Source organism: Hippichthys cyanospilos, chromosome 11 (genome assembly GCF_059441005.1).
Source record: "Hippichthys cyanospilos isolate Australia breed blue-spotted pipefish chromosome 11, RoL_Hcya_1.0, whole genome shotgun sequence".
Taxonomy (NCBI): domain Eukaryota; kingdom Metazoa; phylum Chordata; class Actinopteri; order Syngnathiformes; family Syngnathidae; genus Hippichthys; species Hippichthys cyanospilos.
In genome coordinates, this window is record NC_142379.1 from 12,555,365 (window position 1) to 12,574,487 (window position 19,123).

The following is a 19,123-nucleotide window of genomic DNA, read 5'->3' on the forward strand; positions in this document are numbered from 1 at the left end:
CATTTCAACAGGTCTTAGTGTCTATAGTGTTTCAAAACTAACAACATTTGATTTACTATAAAATAGTCCACTGTATAAAACTTCAAATAAAATTTGAGTTGGGTGTCGGGTAAATGATTACGGACAAAGTCTTAATTTTTTTACTAATCTCTCTTAAATTCAGTGCAACATAACTTTGTCGCTTACTGATTACGTCGCACCGTAAACTGGTCACGTGACTACAGTGACCCGGACGTAAACATCGTAGCCATATTGGACGTCCCGAATGCAGATTACCATTAGGAAAGATTAACACAATTTTGTTGTGTTTGTTTAAAAGGGGACTCGTACTCGTCAACCGTGATTTGACGTTTCATATTAAGATTTCTACACATTATTTTCCGGTGACCTGCCTTAAATCTGAATGGAGCAACCGAGCGAGTACGAGGTGACAACCGCTGAAACTTTCCGCTCGCAGGCGGCGCTCATAATGGAGGTGGCAGTGGAGGCAGCTGCGGGGGTTTTACACAGCAGCCTGGTCGGCGGGCAGGTGGAAGCTGCTAGCGGCGTCGAGCTGAAGGTGAGCGGCTGCTGTTTGCTGTCAATCGCGGAGCGGAGGCTGCAAGCTTATTTGAAGAGTAAAGAGAGCCAGATGGACATCGCGCAGTCACTTCCCTTTTCGCCGAGGCGAATAGATTGACACAACCGATTTCCCTGCCTTAATCAGTTTCGTAAATATATTATCGCTTTATTTTATGACAGTTTATTTTTATGCATCTTGTTTAATTGATCGTTATTACATGTAACATTTTAACCACTGAAATACGTCAAATAAACATCCTTTACGATACTACACAGTAGATGGCGCAATTTTGTTTTGCAAAATGTGTTCCCCTCCCATGGTTCATGGTTTCATTTTAGTACCTGTCATCCATTATTAACATAAAAAATCCTGCGTTTTCGTGCTTAGTGCTAAATAATTAAAATTTTACAATATAACATTTTTTTGTACATATTTAGCGAGATGTGGCAGTAAAACATGCCAAAAACAGATGTAAGGGTCAAAGATAGCGTATGAAGATATTTGCATACTAGCTATGATTCAACTAAAAAAAATTGAAATATCTTTATAGTGGTAATCGCTTTAATTTCCATGTAAGGATTCAGAATAATGGATCCTGAATGCAAACTGCTTGAGTGTAGGTCCATACCCAATGCAATTTGGAATTGGGCAGCACAGACAAAAAATTCAAAATGAAGAAAAAATAGCAACGATGGCCTGTGTACTAAAGTATTAAACCATTTAAAACATATACACAAAACAGTAGAGTTCAGTGTTGAACGAAATTAAGTATTGAAATGAAACATGTACCACTAATTGCACCATGTTCTTTGCCTTCATAGCACCAGCTAACAACCATCTTGAGTGTGGCGGCGAAGGAGGCTGTCCGGCAGATCTGCAGTGTGTTTGGACAGCTATTGGCAAGGTTGCTTAAAGAGAATCTCACCTTGCGGGAAAAAGTGGGGCAACTGGAGACCAAACTGAGCTCAAGGGACAACCGAATGTCTGCTACGGAGAAAACAAAGCGTAAGAAAATCACTTCGCCCTAATCCAAATGGCTTCACTTGCACTCAAACAGTATGTTACCAGTGGTCCCCCTAATTTTTGATGACTTCGAGCATTCACACAAACTCCCTGTGCATGTCTTGGACCACAATGGGTGAAATCAGACATGCACCTGTTAAACAAACCAGAATCACATCCGTCCAAAATCTGAGATTATAATAAATTGCATAATGAAACGTAATTTTACACAATTTTGTTTCATTCCCACTTTTTAGATTAGATATTCCAAGTGTTTGGTGATAAACAAATTTAAACAGTCAGATGATTGTAACAGATTTAAAAAGTGGCACAGAGTAACCTATATTGCAAAACTCACATTTTGTCAAAAAGGATACAGGGTGTTGGACATGTAAATGACGAGCTACAGCCCTTTACTGCACATGTACGACTCATGAATTGATGTTGCAAGACAGCACAGAGTAGCAGGAGCTTGTGAAGAGCATGAGACATCTGTCAACACTTAAGATGTACACTTAAGTTGTATGCAGTAATTTGCTTCAACTCAGCATTGGAGTATCATAAGAAATAAGTGTTCCAGGTAACGTTTAGCATATACTGCAAATGTCACCATAAAAAAGCCCCAACTTTACAGTAGTAGAGTTGTAGTAGTAGTCGTACAGGTGTAAATCTTGGTAGCCTAGTATGTGATACATCAACAGTATTATCATTGTAAATTTAGAAAATCTTATAGGAATCGAGACTAGATCAAATTAAACTAATGTGACAGTGATTACACGATATACTGTGCATCTCAGTCTGAAATGCTCCCCAGAGTTTCACCAGTTTCTGTCATTTTTTTACGTATCTTTTCTTCATGATCTGTCAACCACACATGCTAAATAAACATTTTATGTTTCTTTGTATGATGCAAAAATGAAAATACAAAAATGCAATACAAAATGCCAACACGTTTTTGTTTGTTTTGTTTTGTTTTGCTTTGATTTGTTGTACTGAGAGGGTGAGAGCATTGAGCAATTGTGCATTAGCACAGCTTAAACGTAACACTGTGAAATATGTAAGGCTTATGTTAAAATATTTGTCTGTCAGCAGCAGATGCCAAACAACCAGTCCCCTCCGCCCTGAGTCTCACCATGTCCATCATCAACTCGGTCAAAGCATCTTCCAGCAAAGTGAGCAGTGCTGGTGGAGGTACGGTGCAGTCTCCAGTGGTTATCATCAACTCGCCCCTTGACGCCGCATTCAAAGTCCAGAGCAGCCCCTCAGTTACGCCATCTGGGGACAACCTTGAGGATCATGCTCAGGATGAAGCTGACGCCGTGATGTCACGTCCTGTAGCGGATGAGCATCTCAAGCTTGAGGAGCTGGAGGTCACTAAAGATGAGACAGCGCTTCATGCAATGGTTGGACATGATTTTTATTATTTTTGGCAACAGTAGGCAAAATTATAGCTCTAGTATAATACAAAAAAAAAGACTGACTACTGCTGACCTGAGGGTTATAATCTTTTCTGTTTTTCTTCACGTTATGATGACAGTTTTTGCTTCACTAATGAGGCATTGCACATTTATGTATTTTTTAGGAGGCAGAGAGGACAGCAAAACTACTTGAAGTAAAAACCGAAAAGGACATGATGACCCACGCTCAACCAGGTGAAGTGATGGACTCATTTATTTCCCTGACAAGATCAATAATGACACATAAATGACATCTGTCTGTCTGTCTAATTGCCATTGATTTAATTTAAAAAAAATATTGGAATACACTGGTCTTTAGATACATTTTTCATTGTGTTTTTGTGGGGTGGAGACATTAGTGTCTTAAAGTATTAGTGGTATTGAAATTTGTTATCAGGGCCTACTGTAGAGTTGAGTACTTGTACTGACTGCATCGGCTGAAAAAAGTGGAATCGAACATGTCTTTTTGTTGACTCTCAAAATCCTGTTTTTGAAAAAATGTAGGGAAATCAAAACATGTCTTTAGTTTTAGTCAGATTGATTAAAAAATAGAATAAAGAAATAAATCAATTATTAAAATAATTGCACCCCATGTAATGATTACAAGGTAACCATTGTTCAAACCCCCACAATACGATCCTATTTTACCTGTTTACATTGCACGAAACATTTTTTCGTCCAAATGAAACATCTGAAAATAGAAACCCCGGTTCCATGCACATCACCTGGGACCTGATAAAGATCTCTCTTTTATCACATAGCTGTGAATGAAGAAGATGTGAAGGAGCAGGAGAATAAGCGCCGACGCGAGCTGTACAAGAACAAGCGCTTCTTTTGTGAGCTTTGCAACAAAGGCTTCCACCAACAGCACCAACTGAGGAAACACGCCTTGCGCCACGTCAAGCCCTTCCCATGCACGCTGTGTGACAAAGGCTTCTACCAAGTGCTGAGAACAAAAACAACAAATGTAATGTATATAAGATGTATGTAAGCTGATGAATGGTATTTCCATGTTACAGGCCACAACATTGCTCAAACACCAACAAGCTCATCGTCTGCGCGAGGCCCAGGAGCAAGACCCCGACAAGATGCTAGCGTGCGAGCAGTGCGATCGTAAATTCCGTCTGGTCCGCCAGCTACGAGCCCACCAAGCCTCGCACCGGCTTGAGGAAACCCCGCTGCACTGCGCCACCTGCGGGCGCACCTTCACCTCGCCGGCCGTGCTGCGTTACCACGAGATCTCGCACGCTGACGTCAAGCCCTTCATGTGCGACGTGTGCGGCAAAGGCTTCCTGAGAAAGAAAAGCCTGCGCGAGCACCAGACGGTCCACACAGGAGCTCGGCCCTACCCCTGCCAAACGTGCGGCAAGCGCTTTTCCACCGCTGGAAACCTGCGTGTGCACAAGCGCTCTCACTCGGACGAGCGGCCGTTCAAGTGCGGCGAGTGCAATAAGGCCTTCAAGTGCCGCATGGGCCTGCTGCAGCACCGCGTTGTCCACACGGGGGAGAAGCCTTTTGTCTGTCAGACTTGCGGGCTGAGCTTTGGCCTCAAGTACAACTTCCAGAGACACCTGCGCCTCCACAGCGGAGAAAAACCATTCAAGTAAGATCTATTCTTTTGGCCTGTAACATTTCTTTTTCCTTGATGAGAGAGAGTGTAAGCAAGGGAGGGTGGTTGGGGAGGAGAGATTATTTTTATCGTTGATCTAAATTACAGCATGCACGAAAATAACATTTCCATCACAATCAGTCACAGGCAATAAATTTAAAAAAGCTTCAGCACCCACTGCTTATTAAGATGACATTGGGTTGAAATGTGACACCTTTTAAGCAAAACATATTTAGTTGTTATTTTGTCGATAATAAATTAGACATGTCATTTTTTTGTAAACGATATAGTTAATACCTTTAAATACATAAAAACTTTTAAAAATATGTGGCCACTTGCTGACGGCTGAAAATGACCACATACTCAGCAATCGCGTAACAAGCCAATCATGGCTCAGCTTGCAAATGTCACATGACCAAACCCAGAAAACAGGGATTTGTTAATACCTGAGCCTTGGGCACATGTGATGGCATTTTACATCAACAGCAAGTGGAACGTTTTATTTTTACTATATTAAATTGAGAATTAAACCAATGTTAATATAATTGAATTATAAAAAAAATGATTAGCCCTTACCGCTGAAAATAGCAAAGTGGCAAGATTAAAAAAAAATAAAATTAAAAATCTGTCAAAATGCAGGGTGTTTGAAAAGGCCGCTTCGGTCAGATGAAGACTTTGAGGCTTTTTATGTGGGGGGGGTTTTGGGGGGAAGGCTTCTTTATTATATTACCTATTGAAACTCCAGTCCAAAAAAAACACCTTAAAATTAGAGTGAACTGGTATAATTTAATTATTTCTGAGCGTTCTTCTCACATTGTTCACTGTCTTTTACTCAGGGAACCCCTTTCTCTGATTGGTTGACAGGTTTCAGCTAAAAAATGTACCAATTTTTCAAGGCTGGTCAAAATCCTAAGAGATCAAAATTAGCGTTATGTTTCAAATGACAACACTTGCTCAAAAAACTCAACCTGTGCAGATGGAAGATCACTGGTGAGAAAAGCATTATGCTTTAAATTTCAAGGCCTGTATTGTGAAAATTGTAGGTGTTCAAGTTCTTTCACAGTGCAAGAGGGGATTGATGCTTCTTTTTTAAATAATGACGGACTTGCTTGTTTGGCAGGTGTGAAAAGTGTGGTGAAGGATTCTCAGGCACGTGGGCTCTGAAGACTCACATGCTAGTTCACGGCGTCGAAAAACCCTTCATGTGCGACCTTTGCGGCAAGACTTTCTTCTATAACTGCCAGCTGCAGAAGCACCAGCTGGTGGTCCACGAGAATAAGGAGCACTCAAAGACGGGCATCAGGAGCCGGCGCCGGTCGCCGGCTGGCATGAAGGCCTTCAGCTGCAAGAGTTGCGGCAAAAGCTTCAGCAGCGTCAACACACTTCGCACGCATGAGAAGAGTCACGCCGAGCACAAGGAGTTTTCCTGCGAGACGTGCGGGAAGTCCTTCCATCTGCGCCATCTTTACATCTACCACATGCGACAGCACAACGGCGACCGGCCGCACGGCTGCGATGTTTGTCAAAAACGCTTTCTGCTTCAGTCGCAGCTGCGCCAGCATGAGCTGCTGCATACGGGTGTCAAGCCGCACCAGTGTCAGCAGTGCGGGAAGGCCTTTCGGACCCCGCAGAACTACCACAGACACCTTCTGGTGCATACGGGCGAGAAGCCCTACGAGTGTGTCGCGTGCGGACGCAAGTTTCGTCAGTCCAATCAGCTCAAGTCGCATATGCAGATCCACACTGGCATCAAACTCTACTCGTGCCAGAGCTGCGGCCGCGGTTTCTCCGACTCGAGGCAGCTCAAGAAGCATCGCTGCGGTGACAGACCGAAGGGCTCGCTCCAGTCCGGAAGCAACGTCAAGAAAGAGAAAAGCACTGTTTACACCTGGGGCAATGCTTTTGTCAACGAGTGATTCCTACCAGATGCAGCAGAGGAAAAAGTGGGAAAATGCCAGTTGTGAAGCCAATGGGATGATTCACTCCTCCAGAGTGAGTCAGTTCTTGGACCTTGAGCCAGAGAATTAAACAAGTTTTTTGTTTTGTTTTTTGGCAGATGAGTGAGCAATTGATTCATCCTAGCAAAATAAATATGTGCCGGTTTTTTTGTTTTGAATTTAATGCTAAGCTAACTACAAGTTTTATGTTTTTAAAGCAAATGTCTTTTTGGTTGTTTTGCAATTAAAATATTTATCCTAATTTATGACTGGACTCCTAATAGGGCCCGAGCAGCTACCGCTGATGGTCTGTACGCCACCTCAAAGTCGGATGTTTCCCCAAATCGGTAAAAGTTGCTATAATTGAACCCAGACGATACTAAAACTGCAGCCAGTTCCGACCCGTTTGACCTAGAGCATCGAATTTTTTGTAGGCATATGTCGGATCTCAACCCCTACAAAAACATCATAGCACGCCATGTGCTACGATGTGCAGAGGATAACCAATCTCAGCTCAACTCGCGCGAACATTAAATAACCAAACCCTAGACAACAAATAAGAATGTGGGTCCAAAGGCGGTAAATGTACATGAATATATTTTGGTGTATTAATCATTGACGAAGCATTACATTTTACCGCCGGAAGACGTTAGATGAGTTTAGCAATTTACATATTTATCACAGGTGATTTTTAGGCCTATGAGTGATGTGTCGCCGCAATGGCTGTCTATTAATAAAGATTACATTACACCTTTTTTTTAGATTACATTACACCTGTTTTCAACACATAACACTGGTGTCATCAGCTTTTCCGACACTTCGTCATACTTTACGTTTCCAATATAATGCTATCTGCGCGTGCGCAGACGCCACAGATTGGATTGGGCGGGTGATAGTAGAGATTTGTTTTCTTTGCAAATTAATAAAATAATAAGTACACGTTTGAACACACTCGCTGTGAGGGGACAACATTAATCGAGTTAACAATTTTTGATGGACTTCTTTGGTGTTCTTTCGAGTGGGAGCTGTGACCATCCTTGGCAGTCGTCGGCGCCTTAGCTCCTACCAGCAGTTAGTTAGCTAACGGCTAACTAGGCTTGTCTGGGACTGGCAGCGAATTTAACTTCGTCTAATAAAACTACCGAGGGAGGATAACTTAGAAGGTGGTACCCGTTAGGAAGTTTAAATAGTTCTAAAACTGTGTCTCGGATTTGTAGTATGTCAGAAGGAAAGTTGTCACTTTGTTGTCATTCGAGGTTTCTGGACAGCAGTGTTTTGCTAAAGTTAGAAGCTAAATTTTGAATGACACACGTTTATGCCACTATTCGGTTTCTTGTTTACAGTTTTCTCACAGCTAACGTGATTAAAGTATTTCATTTGAGTCGGGGAATTTAAGCGGAAGGAGTGTGCCGTAAAGTGTATTTTCAGTCAGCCCTCGATATTCACAGTTGTTGGAGCCCAAGATTGGACGCTAAAATAAAACATACGCTAATATTTGTCTAATTGCGTATATTATTTGTTTATTCCGTAAAAGGTGATGTAAGGAAAGAAGGTGGGGGTGAGATGATGTTGCCAGATCCGGATGGTGAGGTGCCAGTCCCAAATCCGTCGGGCAAGGGTAAGGGCAAAGGAAAGAAGGAGGGAACACTGTCCCTGGACAACTGTCTGTGTCCGGTTTGTTTGGATTTGTTTCTGGAGCCCGTGACACTGCCCTGCAAGCACACCTTCTGCAAAGTGAGTACTTGAACACGCTGGCGGGAATGTCTTTCATTCATTGTTATTAAGGCCTATTGTAAGATTGGGTCGATCCGAGGCTGCAAAGCCAGATGTGCTAACCACTTTTTCCACCGTGCCGCCAATGCAGGAACAACCATGAGAAAAGGAGACGTTTAACGCCTAGCGTGCGTTTTTTGTGGTCAGGGCTGCTTCTTGGAGTCGGTGGACAAGAGCACGCTGTGTTGTCCCATGTGTAGGAAACGCGTGTCCACCTGGGCCAGACAAAACAGCAAGAACAAGACTCTTGTCAATGAGCAGCTATGGACACAGATCCAAGACAACTTCCCGCAGCACTGCCAACGTCGCCTCAGTGGACAGGATGCTCTCAACGTTGACGACGTGTCGGGTACGTCTACAGAATCCCATAATAGTACACAGTGGGGTATCATGTTGCATACTGACAGATTTTGATGATTCATGTGTGTCTGTTGGTGTCTATCTGTCCTTCTCCATCTGTATGTGTGTGTGTGTTTCTATGTGGGGTTGGATTTCTATGCATGCGTGTTTCCATTTATGTGTTCCATTTATGTCTGTTGATGAATTTGTGTTTATTTGTCCGTTTGTGTTTCTGTCTGTGTAAATTTTCCTTGCATATGTGTTTTTCTACCCATCTATGGCTGTTTTCATATCTGTTTCTGTCTGTCTGTGTCATTTTGCCTTTGTTGATGCATGCCTGTGTGTCCTGTCTTTTGGATGTATGTCTTTCTGCCTCAATGTCCCCATGTGTTGCTGTCTGATGTGTTGGTGCTGCCCTCATTTGAGTGTTGTTGTTTGTTTGTGTGTGTGTGTTTGTATATTGTCTTTGTCTTGTTCTGTGTTTCCTTGCCTGTGTCTGCATGTGTGTGTGTGTGTGTGTGTGTGTGTGTGTGTGTGTGTGTGTGTGTGTGTGTGTGTGTGTGTTAGTATTTTCCCCCAGGATGAGTCAGCCTGGTGAATTAAGACAAGAATATCAGGAGCAGATCAGCAAAGTAAGTTTGGTCTTCATGGTAAATGCATCTAATCATCATCATTATGCACATTAAAATCATAACTACACTCAACTGACCACATGGCAATTAAATTGCTTTTTTACTTCCTAAATAAAGTTTTTGCATCTCCTTTTGAAATGCCACCTAATCCTTATGTTTTGTAACCTGTCGTCACCAGCTGTCAGAGGAAAAGCAAGAGCTGGACAAGGAGGAGCAGCGTGCCAGCGAGGAGTACATCCAAAGACTTCTGGCTGAGGAGGAGGAAATGATGCTGGAAGAGCGGAGGAGGAGCGAGGAGGACGAGAGGCTGGCTAAGCTGCTCAGCAAAGAGCTGGTCAGTCACACTCTTTATCCCAGGTTTTTAACTAGGCATGGGTTGAACCAATATACTATGTTGTTAAAAAGTCAATGTTTAAAAAATGTCAAATACTGACCGGTAATGAATGTTTTTTTTTTTTTTTTTTTTTTACCGTATTTCTACATGTACATGTCAACTTTTTCTTTTTCCTCATTTTCAACCCCCATATTGGAGGGGGTGGGTTATACCCACACATCCTCAGTAAACAGCAGCTAGAGTGCAAATGGTTGCCAAATGTCTTTGATTTCTTCTCTTTGTGTAGAATGCTCCCGTTTCCCAGGACAATCGACATACTCCTGACATTGCTCAAGCCAGGAAGAAAGTCAACACGGTGGGACACATTGAAAAGTAAGTGCCTATCATTTCTTTTATGTGTGTGTGTGTGTGCGTATAAACCAGAGAGCTGATAAACAATGTGATTTGTGTCATTTTCACCAATTTGGTGTTTTTTAAATGATGTCTGCCTTAATAAATGTGAATAGTTCATTTCAGTACTTCCAAAAGTAAATTGATCCATTAAGCCCAATTTATGACATTTTTTTTGCATGACATTCATCCACTTGTACTCATCTAACACATTCCTATCCTGATTTTCAGGTTCTTTTGTCGACTTCCTTCCAAGTCGAGCCCGTCAGACTGCAGCTCAGCTTCCACTTTAATTTCTAACAAGGTCTGTCAAAAACAGCAAAAAGAATGTCTTTATTCCTCATGTAACAGGTACAGTGATTTTGAAGAACATTTGTACAGTCTGCAACAAGACCTTTAATGCAGTCTTATTTAGAAATGTTACCAACTCAATGGTAATGTGTTATAATGGTTATAATGTTATGGTGTGTTAAAATGTTATAATGGGACTTGTAATCATTTGTTCCAAGGTCACATTGCAATTTTGTTAATAGAGAAATGTTTAAAGTATCGCCGTCAATCTCATTTTTAAGTTTGAACTAATTAATCACAAAATTTTCAAATTAATCACAATTTTCAACTATTATCTCCGGCGCTTCAACAGATATCGATGTGAGTAAAATCTTGGAAATAACATAAAATCAACAAACACTAAGTGTTTCATTTCAGATGGTTGGAATAGCATTCTTTGGTTCTTTTAATACAATTATTTTCTTTTAAAATACAACGAATGAACTAAACTATAAAATCTGACTCGTTACAAGCATTCTTTTCTAAGTATTTTCATGGACATTGTATTTTATAGCAACCATTCTAAGCAACTTTTAAAGGAAATCTGCAGAAACACTTATTTTACCACATCCATTACATTTTAGACTAAAAAGAAATTACAATTACATATTATTTATTGACCTTACGTTTTTTTACAATTAGTTTAAAGACTTACCCAAAGAGGTGAGCTGTGACGCTAATCTAGTTCAGGGGCATCATGATGCTATTTTTAATTGACCCCAGAGGTTGCTATAATGTTAAAATATAAATGAAAGTGTGTGGTTTCCTTTTTCCAAGTCTTATTCCACCAATGCAAAATTATACAACATACTATAGTTATACTACTTATGGCACATACAACAACGAATAAAAGACTGTTTAAAATCAACAAAATTAGATGAACTGATTATTTACAAAAGAGCCTCATCATAGTCACACATCGCCATGCTTGGTTCCCGTTTTCCAGGAGAATATGCAGCTCTCTCATGGGCATCCCCTTCCTCATGCCGACCTGTACGGGGCTCAGCAGGACCAAGCGGAACCTCGTCATCCCGGTCCATCCTCGCCGCTGGAGGCGCGACGTAGCAGAATCCATCACACTGACGAAGGACCATCCAAGCGGAAGAGCTCTGAGCACCGTGATGACAACGAAGAGGCCAAACGAGGATGCTATCGTTCAACCTCCTCGTCATCTTCGTCTTCGCCTCTAGAGGGCGCTATTGTGCTGCACGCACAACTAGAAGCCCGACTGGAGCGGCGCAGGCAGCAGGAGGAGGCCGACCGACAGATGGCGCTGCTCCTGCAGAACGAGCTTAACCAAGAGGACAAGCAGCAACGAACGGACAGGAGAAAAGGCTCCACCGATGAGTACTTACTCAGACAGAGGAGCAACCCGGGGTCTACTAGAGCCTCCCCCAAGTCTCTGTCCTCCCCCTCATCTTCTTCGCCGGAAGCGTCCACCTCCTCTTCGCAAAACGGAGGGGGCAGACAGACAACCCTCACTGACATGTTTCCTGGCCTGGGCAGTTGAAGCGCCCCTAAAGGAGCCCCTCAACAGTCCCGCACTGGCCCCTGTGCCTTCGCCCCACATTGGGGTCGAGAAACTGCTTCCAGAAACAACAAAACAAGACTAACACAGTGAACCCACATATAATTGCGGTTTGGCATTTCACAAGTTTGCCTATTTGCAAACTTTTGAGCAGAACCTATCCTCTGTTATTGATTGAAAAACTCATCTATTTACAACTTCTGTGCAGTTTGAAACCATGGTTAATTTGAAAATTCTGTTTTCCATTCATTGTTAACACTCACATATTTACTGTTTGGCACAAGCAAAGCTTTTGGGAAGCGATCCTGTCTAATGTTATTTACTTGAAAATCCTACCTATTGGTTGTTTTAGTGTAAAGACCAAAAGCATGTCTAATGCAAAAATACCTCTTTACCGCTAATTTGTGGAGTTTTCGGCGAACCCCAGCATAGTCACTGTTTGGTTTGAGCAATTTTGCCTAGCCAATTGGTTTAGGGGAGTGGGTGTCCCATTTAATGTTATTTCTCGGATACCCTATCCACTTTGTTTGTGTTCAGGCCAAAATCTATGGAGGAACAAAAGTGCCAACATTAAATAAATGTATTGTTAAATAAAAGTGTCGTTCATTGTTTCATGAATTAGTTCAATGTTTCATCAGTACATGTTAATTAGCAGGGTGAAAAGAGCTCAATTTTCTGCTGATCGGGAGCCATGCTGATTTTGGGAATGTACATTGTTGAGGGATGGTGTGCATCCAGAAAATATGTAAATCCCACTACAGGTCCTCCTAGATGTCTTCTTCAATTTCAGTTTAAATTTCACTTACAGATTTGGAATTGTAGAGCATGTGACATCACATCCTATTTGTTCCATGTAATATCTGCTGTTTCGGCTGCTGCTGCTACTTTAGTTTTGTACGAAATAAATTAATCATTAAAACTGTTGTGTTTTTTTTTTTATTATGGCAAATAATTTTACTGATCAAAGTTAATTGAGTAGTAGTAGTATAATCGTCCAAGTTGTACTGCATTAGTGTCAGCTCACTGAAACTCTTATTTTTTAAAGTCTGAACCGAAGGGTGGAAATTCTGGTTATTAAGCGTAACTTGACTATCTCAGGCCACGTTGTGCCGCGTATTCTCGCGAGATTTTACGCAAACAAAATCGTCATACATGGTGCAGCATCTTAACGTTGACCCAGATTTTTATTAGTCGACTCTTGGGGCTTTTGGCAAGAGTTCGGTTCTTTAAGACCGGGGAACCCACGCACAACCCGGCTGGCTAACTCATGTTCCCTGTGGGGTAAATGATCAAGATTTGTTCAGCTCCACTTACACGCTAAGCTAAGGTTTAGCCATACGGACAGATTTAGATTGTTGTCCTCCTTGTCTGTGGAACGCGCGATGGTTTTGTTGAAGAATCTCCGACCCCCTACCGAGGGAGTTCGTCTCCAGCAGGACGACACGGCGGCCGTCCTGGACGGGCAAAAGCTGGGCAACGGGACGCTCTATGTCGCCGAAACGTAAGTCTGCATTTGGAATGCTATAGTTAGTGTTACTTTTCACGTTTTAACTTCTTAATTTAACAATGTGGACGCGCTTAACAATAGTTAAAAATGTATTTGTTTTAGTTGGAGTGGAATTTGTTTAATCTGATTTATATTTAGGACACATGTCAGGTTTGCGCACAGGCTAGCGGCAACCGGAACTTGCCGTAAAACCAGCGTAGGAAAGTTTGTAAATTAAAAAAAAAAGAAAATCCAAACACTTTGTATTACTTTTTTTTTATTTTACTTTTTTAAAACTTTTAAATCCAGTGAGAACACACTGCTAAACGTTTTACTTAAGTGGATAGGTATTTTCTTTTCTTTCGAAAGTCGTGAACTTTTTTTTTTTTGTTGATACTGAGATAGCAGAAACCTTCAAAATAAAACGACTTAATAATGCCAACGAACCTCAACCAAAATCCATACACAAAACTCAATCTGATTTACGATAGAGTACATTTGATGCATTTTGTCACTTTTACTTGGATTAATATGTGTGGTTGGCTAGCAGTTTATTGTTTGCCTGTATTGATAGTGTGGGTTTAAGATTTCACTAGGCTAAAACAATACATTGCTAAACTGTTTGCAGGCGTTTGTCATGGTTTGACGGCACGGGTTTGGGCTTCTGTCTGGAGTACCCCACCATCGGCCTGCATGCCATCTCCAGAGATGTCAGCACATACCCCCAAGAACATCTCTTCGTCATGGTCAATGGAAAACTTAGCGGTCAGCACTCTACACACATCTTAATCCCAATTAGTAACATGTAGTAGTCCTATTAGTATGCCAAATTGTCCCATGAGTATGGAAAAGTGCATGACCTTTAAGGTGGATATCAATAATATGAAAGCGTTTCACGTGACTTTCTATATGCTACATTGCTTCCAGAAGAGAATGAGGCAGAAATGGCAGAGAAGCCGGCAGAAGAAGAGGATGATGGTGTGGGTAGCGAGGAAGATGATGACGACGATGATGGTGGAGATGATGAAGAGAAAGGAGGTGTCACAGAGATTCGATTTGTACCCGGTGACAAAACAGCATGTGAGTTTGTCCATTTTTACTATGTAGAAACACCATGATAATTTTTGTTAGTTGTGCTTCTTGTGTTAGCATGAAGCTATCTTACAAAATTACATCAACGTACACACATATATTATTCATATACTGTAACCCTAACCCTTTTACATCCTTTTGTCTTGTTCAACTGTTTTTATGTTCGTGTTGGTCTGTCAATTTGTCCTTTTGTCCGTCCATCTTTGTGTTTTCACACTCGTCCCTGTGCCACCAGTGGAGTCAATGTTCGCTGCTATGTGCGAGTGTCAAGCCCTGCATCCCGACCCAGAGGACGAGGACGATTCTGACGATTTTGAAGGAGAGGAGTATGACGTGGAGGAGGCTGGTGAGAACAGACTTTCACACATGCAGATCCTCATGAGCTATCATTACTTACTGACCACCAATAGCTATTACAGCATTTGTCAAGAGTGTGTCATGAAATCATAATTTTTTGTCTTTTCTTGTGTGTATTTTCAGAGGCTGGTAAGAACATCTAACACACTGAACTTGAACCCGTCATCTCCTGTCATCCATTTTAAACACAGTGTGTATTCATGTCTGGATCAGAGCACGGCCACGCTGACATCCCGACGTTCTACACGTGTGAGGAGGGTCTGTCTGCTCTGACCCAGGAGGGCCAGGCCACGCTTGAGAGGCTGGAGGGCATGTTAGCTCAGAGCGTGGCGCAGAGATACCACATGGGCGGCGTTCGCACTGAGCAGGGAGACGCACGCTTTGAAGGTGGGACATGTACCTTGACTTAAGTGTAAAGCTGTTCAGATGGAGCATGTTGAGAACTGGTTGAGCATTTATTCTATAGTCTTGATATCAATTCCACCATACATTTTCATGGTGATTTTGCCTCTGGTAGCCACATCATTCGCTTTATTGTTAATTTAAAGCCGCCTGTAGCATCCTCCATTTGTATTAATGGAAATTTCACCTTTATTTCAATGGCAATTGGAAGCCCTTGGTAGGTTCCATGTAATATATGCACAGTGAACACTCGTGCTACAGTGTCCCTGTTATTTTCTGTTGCCGTCACATGACGGAGATGCTGGTCTGCCATTGGTCGGCATCACTCATTTAAAAATGGCGGAACAGAAAAGCTTTGTTCTATCGCGAGTGGTTACAAAACCGTGTTTATTGTGCATTATAGTGCAATCCACACAAAACAACACACACATTTTTAAACTAAAAATTCGGTGTAATGCAAAATTTGGTTCAATAAAAAACATTTACCGTGCTAAATGAAAATAAATCTGTAAATGAAATCAAAACTAACCTTCAGTGTTGGTTCTTAAACAGTTCATGGTTTATATTAATTTGTTTATAAAACATTGCAAAGTGAAGTCATGGTTTGATAAATATTTTATAGTTTTTACTGAACTGTTAAAATTAGGGCACTGGTAACTAATATAATTCTGTACTGGGAAATCGCAAGGCTTTTTAATGTAATTTATGAATTTGATCCTTACATTAAAGCTTGCTACTCGTGTGCATCTGTGTCTCATGTGACTTATGAACATTGACGTGTTTTATGTGTATGTGTGTATAGATGGCATGGAGGTGGATGGAGATGCCAACGCAGAGGCGGGGCAGTTTGAGGATGCAGACATTGACCACTGGTCAGTCATGCAGTGGGGGGGGGGGGGGTGCAGATTGATGGTCAATAGCTGGCTAGATGTACTAAATTGATTGTTTCCTTTGTGTTTAGATGGACCAAAAGTGCATCATGGGAGCTGCGGCCCCATCAAGGTTTCCTGAGCACTTCCTGTTTGTTTGTTCCAGGCATTTCCTGTTTGTCGCTGTCAGTCATCCCAACTTGTGTTAACCAAACTAGTTCCTTCCTGTTACGTTTTGTATGTAAACAACTGTAACAACGTGGCTTTCTTCATAATGGGCTATCAATAAAAGATACATTTTTCTAAAGTTTTTTATTTTAATTTTTTTATTCATAAAAATTGTGCTGCTGGGTAAACATACCTGTGATTAGTTGGAATTGTATTCCCGATACCGTGATTAAAAAGCATGGATAGCATGCACACTAAACATTTATTAGTAAATGATAACATGCAATTTTTATGTGTGAAAAATGCACCTCATCAAAATATATACATTTGGATCACATTGTACTTTCTCAAAGAAGATATGATCCAAAACACATTACTTCCAGAAACTCGTAACAAGACCTAAAAATTCCTACAACGTGAAATGGAACTAGAAAGTTGTGCCTTTCAATTGTACTCTTCCTGGGATCAGTCACTGATGAAGGTTCATCATTTCCTCTTGATTACATCCTGAGGAGACGACTGGTTGGACATTAGGCCAGAAATCAGCACAGATGCCATCATGCCTGCAGGACAAGAACAAGTTTAACATGAGGGAGATGTCTTAAATATTGTGGGATCCACCTTGAGGTACAGTATTTAGCTGATATTGTGACTCACCCATCAGGGGTCCCATCCAATAGACCAGGCAGTATTCTGCCAAGGAATTTCCACTGCAGCCAAACTGAGTTGAGAAAGCCAGTGCAGGATTAAACACTGCCCCTGTCACACTGCCACCTGCAGCAACGCACACCAAACAGGTGACATTTTACTACACGGGCACAATAAAACGCTAAGCTGTAAAATAACGTCAGCACACGTAAGGCCACACATACTATATACAATATACTGTATACTATATACAATATATTAATATAGATGGGGGAATAGGCACAGTAATATGCATACACCAACACTGTGTCACGATACAATAAAATCCACAAAGGCACAGGTCAAGCACCCAATGACATGGACAGGAACATCAACATACACAAGAAGTGACAGTAACACACAGGCACAGTTACAATTCACACAGACGAACATCAACACATGTGGCGTTAACAAGCAAAGTGAAAACATGCAAGGTTACACAGCACCTTCAATGAACACAGGAACAGAGGCAGTGACATCCACACATACAGAAACAAGTACAGTAACAAAGTAACAACATGCACACAAAAACAAGCGCATTAACAGCAACACAGTAGTTGCTAGCTATACGATCACACCGGTTCACCTTCATACCTGCGTAAACAACTGACGTGATAACTGCAGCGATGACGTGCACGCGATACTTTTCCTGTATCCTGCGCGTGTGCGCGTGCGCACTTTGGACAGCGAACGCACACGCCAGCTCCACGCAAGCGGCCTGGACCAGCGGCGCCTGGATGGCGCTCGCGCACTGGAAGTTGTTGAGGGCGTGCCGGGCGTGCATCTCGGACAGACCCCGCCCCCACAGCACCTGTAGTGCGGGGCGCGCGGCTGCGGCGGCCAACAATTGGAAGACGATCCCCAGCAGAGCGCGCGCTCCCGATGTCCTGCTGCGGTACGCGTGCTCGAGCGTGGCGATGGGGTTTCCGGTCGCGCCGCGGAAGGTAAGCGCATGCACCACAGCCGCCGCGTACGTCAACGCCAGCGCTGCTCCCCCTCGGAGCGCACCCGTCTCGCCCAGGAGCCGGAGCTCGTGCGTGCAGCAGCACAGCTGGAAGGCGGACGCAAACTCTGTCGCGCACGCGCGCATGCTTGGACCCGGGAGAAGCCGGTTGGAGATCCGGCGCGCTGCGTCGCTAAGGGCGACGGCAGACGCCATCATCGCCAGGGACACCGCAACGTCCGCGGACATTCTGGGTGGCCTTTGGCCGCCTCCGCCTCGGCTGGGCCTCCTTTTCGCAGGGGCGAGAGGGATGCAACCTGGCAAGAAGAAGTGTCAGTGCCGCAGACTCCGTCACATGGTGCGGAAGTGAGCGAGAACCGATTGTCCTCCCTCGGCTCATGACCCACCTCCCCCCCATTCTGGCCCCATGGGTTTTTTAATGTATTTTTTGCATGTTCCTGGTGCATTTTTACACTAAAAAAATAAACTGTATAACGCGTTCATCCTGTTTGAAATTGTGTTACTTTTTGCAGGACAAGCGGATGTTCAGTATTCCTCTTGTGTTTTTGTTTTATCACATGGAATGGTACAGAAAAAAATCCGTCGTTGCATTTGAGTGAGGTGATCTTTTTAGCCTCTAGATGTCACTGTTGTTCGGTCTTCACCTGACAGATAGATAGATAGATAGATAGATAGATAGATAGATAGATAGATAGATAGATAGATAGATAGATAGATAGATAGATAGATAGATAGATAGATAGATAGATAGATAGATAGATAGATAGATCGCATGTATTTGATTTTGTTCAGGTAGAAATATTTTATTTGCATTATTATTTGTCAACGCCATTTTCTTGGCCAAAAACACACGCTACCTCTAAAAAGCTCATGGGGGATTTAATTACCCCTACAGACCTTAAAATCTGATTAATTCAAGACTCAGCAATTGAAGGATTATTTGTGTTTTGCATGGTAAAGCGCTAAATGGCTGCCGATGGATTTTTTAAATCTGTTCAAAACAAAATAAAGTAACGATTGACAAACACAAACAACAAAACATGTACCCATGGGAGTTATTATACATTATTCATATATTTTGGTTATAAAGGCCTCATGTGACCGCGTGACATGAAATATTAAAGAAAATAGCAGGTGGATGACAGCCAGGAAGGCGTTGCCGGTTTATGCGGTGCCGCCTACGTAAATCCCCATTGTCAGTGAAC

The 19,123-nt window shown here is 42.3% G+C and overlaps 4 protein-coding genes across 8 annotated transcripts; 3 read left to right on the forward strand and 1 right to left on the reverse strand.

Annotated features, from left to right (window-relative positions):
* Positions 1 to 239: 239 nt before the first annotated feature.
* On the forward strand, positions 240 to 6,902 carry LOC148415993 (uncharacterized). Of its 2 annotated transcripts, none has more exons than XM_088427715.1 (7): positions 240 to 559; positions 1,384 to 1,567; positions 2,654 to 2,967; positions 3,147 to 3,216; positions 3,783 to 3,964; positions 4,041 to 4,624; positions 5,751 to 6,902. In XM_088427715.1, exons 1-7 carry the CDS (start codon positions 404 to 406, stop codon positions 6,544 to 6,546), a joined length of 2,286 nt encoding a protein of 761 aa, XP_088283841.1. In that variant the 5' UTR covers positions 240 to 403; the 3' UTR covers positions 6,547 to 6,902. The 2 variants fall into 2 exon arrangements, with proteins under 2 accessions (XP_088283841.1, XP_088283842.1); XM_088427716.1 differs by having other exon boundaries at positions 2,657 to 2,967; positions 5,751 to 6,901.
* A 525-nt stretch (positions 6,903 to 7,427) lies between these two features.
* rnf168 (ring finger protein 168) lies at positions 7,428 to 12,815 on the forward strand. 4 transcript variants are annotated; one of them, XM_088428469.1, is made up of 8 exons: positions 7,428 to 7,730; positions 8,102 to 8,301; positions 8,488 to 8,689; positions 9,247 to 9,311; positions 9,490 to 9,645; positions 9,932 to 10,017; positions 10,267 to 10,339; positions 11,312 to 12,815. In XM_088428469.1, the coding sequence occupies exons 2-8, from the start codon at positions 8,131 to 8,133 to the stop codon at positions 11,873 to 11,875; spliced, it is 1,317 nt and encodes a 438-aa protein (XP_088284595.1). In that variant the 5' UTR covers positions 7,428 to 7,730; positions 8,102 to 8,130; the 3' UTR covers positions 11,876 to 12,815. The 4 variants fall into 4 exon arrangements, with proteins under 4 accessions (XP_088284595.1, XP_088284594.1, XP_088284597.1 ...); XM_088428468.1 differs by having other exon boundaries at positions 7,428 to 8,301; XM_088428471.1 differs by lacking the exon at positions 7,428 to 7,730 and having other exon boundaries at positions 8,156 to 8,301; positions 8,432 to 8,689.
* A 191-nt stretch (positions 12,816 to 13,006) lies between these two features.
* On the forward strand, positions 13,007 to 16,406 carry clns1a (chloride channel, nucleotide-sensitive, 1A). Its single transcript, XM_088427719.1, has 8 exons — positions 13,007 to 13,394; positions 14,008 to 14,144; positions 14,307 to 14,459; positions 14,707 to 14,817; positions 14,952 to 14,957; positions 15,042 to 15,215; positions 16,033 to 16,102; positions 16,192 to 16,406. Coding segments are annotated over exons 1-8 (771 nt in total). The 5' UTR covers positions 13,007 to 13,275; the 3' UTR covers positions 16,193 to 16,406.
* On the reverse strand, positions 15,618 to 18,271 carry aqp11 (aquaporin 11). The gene is made up of 3 exons (XM_088427717.1): positions 17,549 to 18,271; positions 16,925 to 17,041; positions 15,618 to 16,830 (listed from the first exon to the last, which is right to left on the reverse strand). Exons 1-3 carry the CDS (start codon positions 18,144 to 18,146, stop codon positions 16,754 to 16,756), a joined length of 792 nt encoding a protein of 263 aa, XP_088283843.1. The 5' UTR covers positions 18,147 to 18,271; the 3' UTR covers positions 15,618 to 16,753.
* Positions 18,272 to 19,123: the final 852 nt, after the last annotated feature.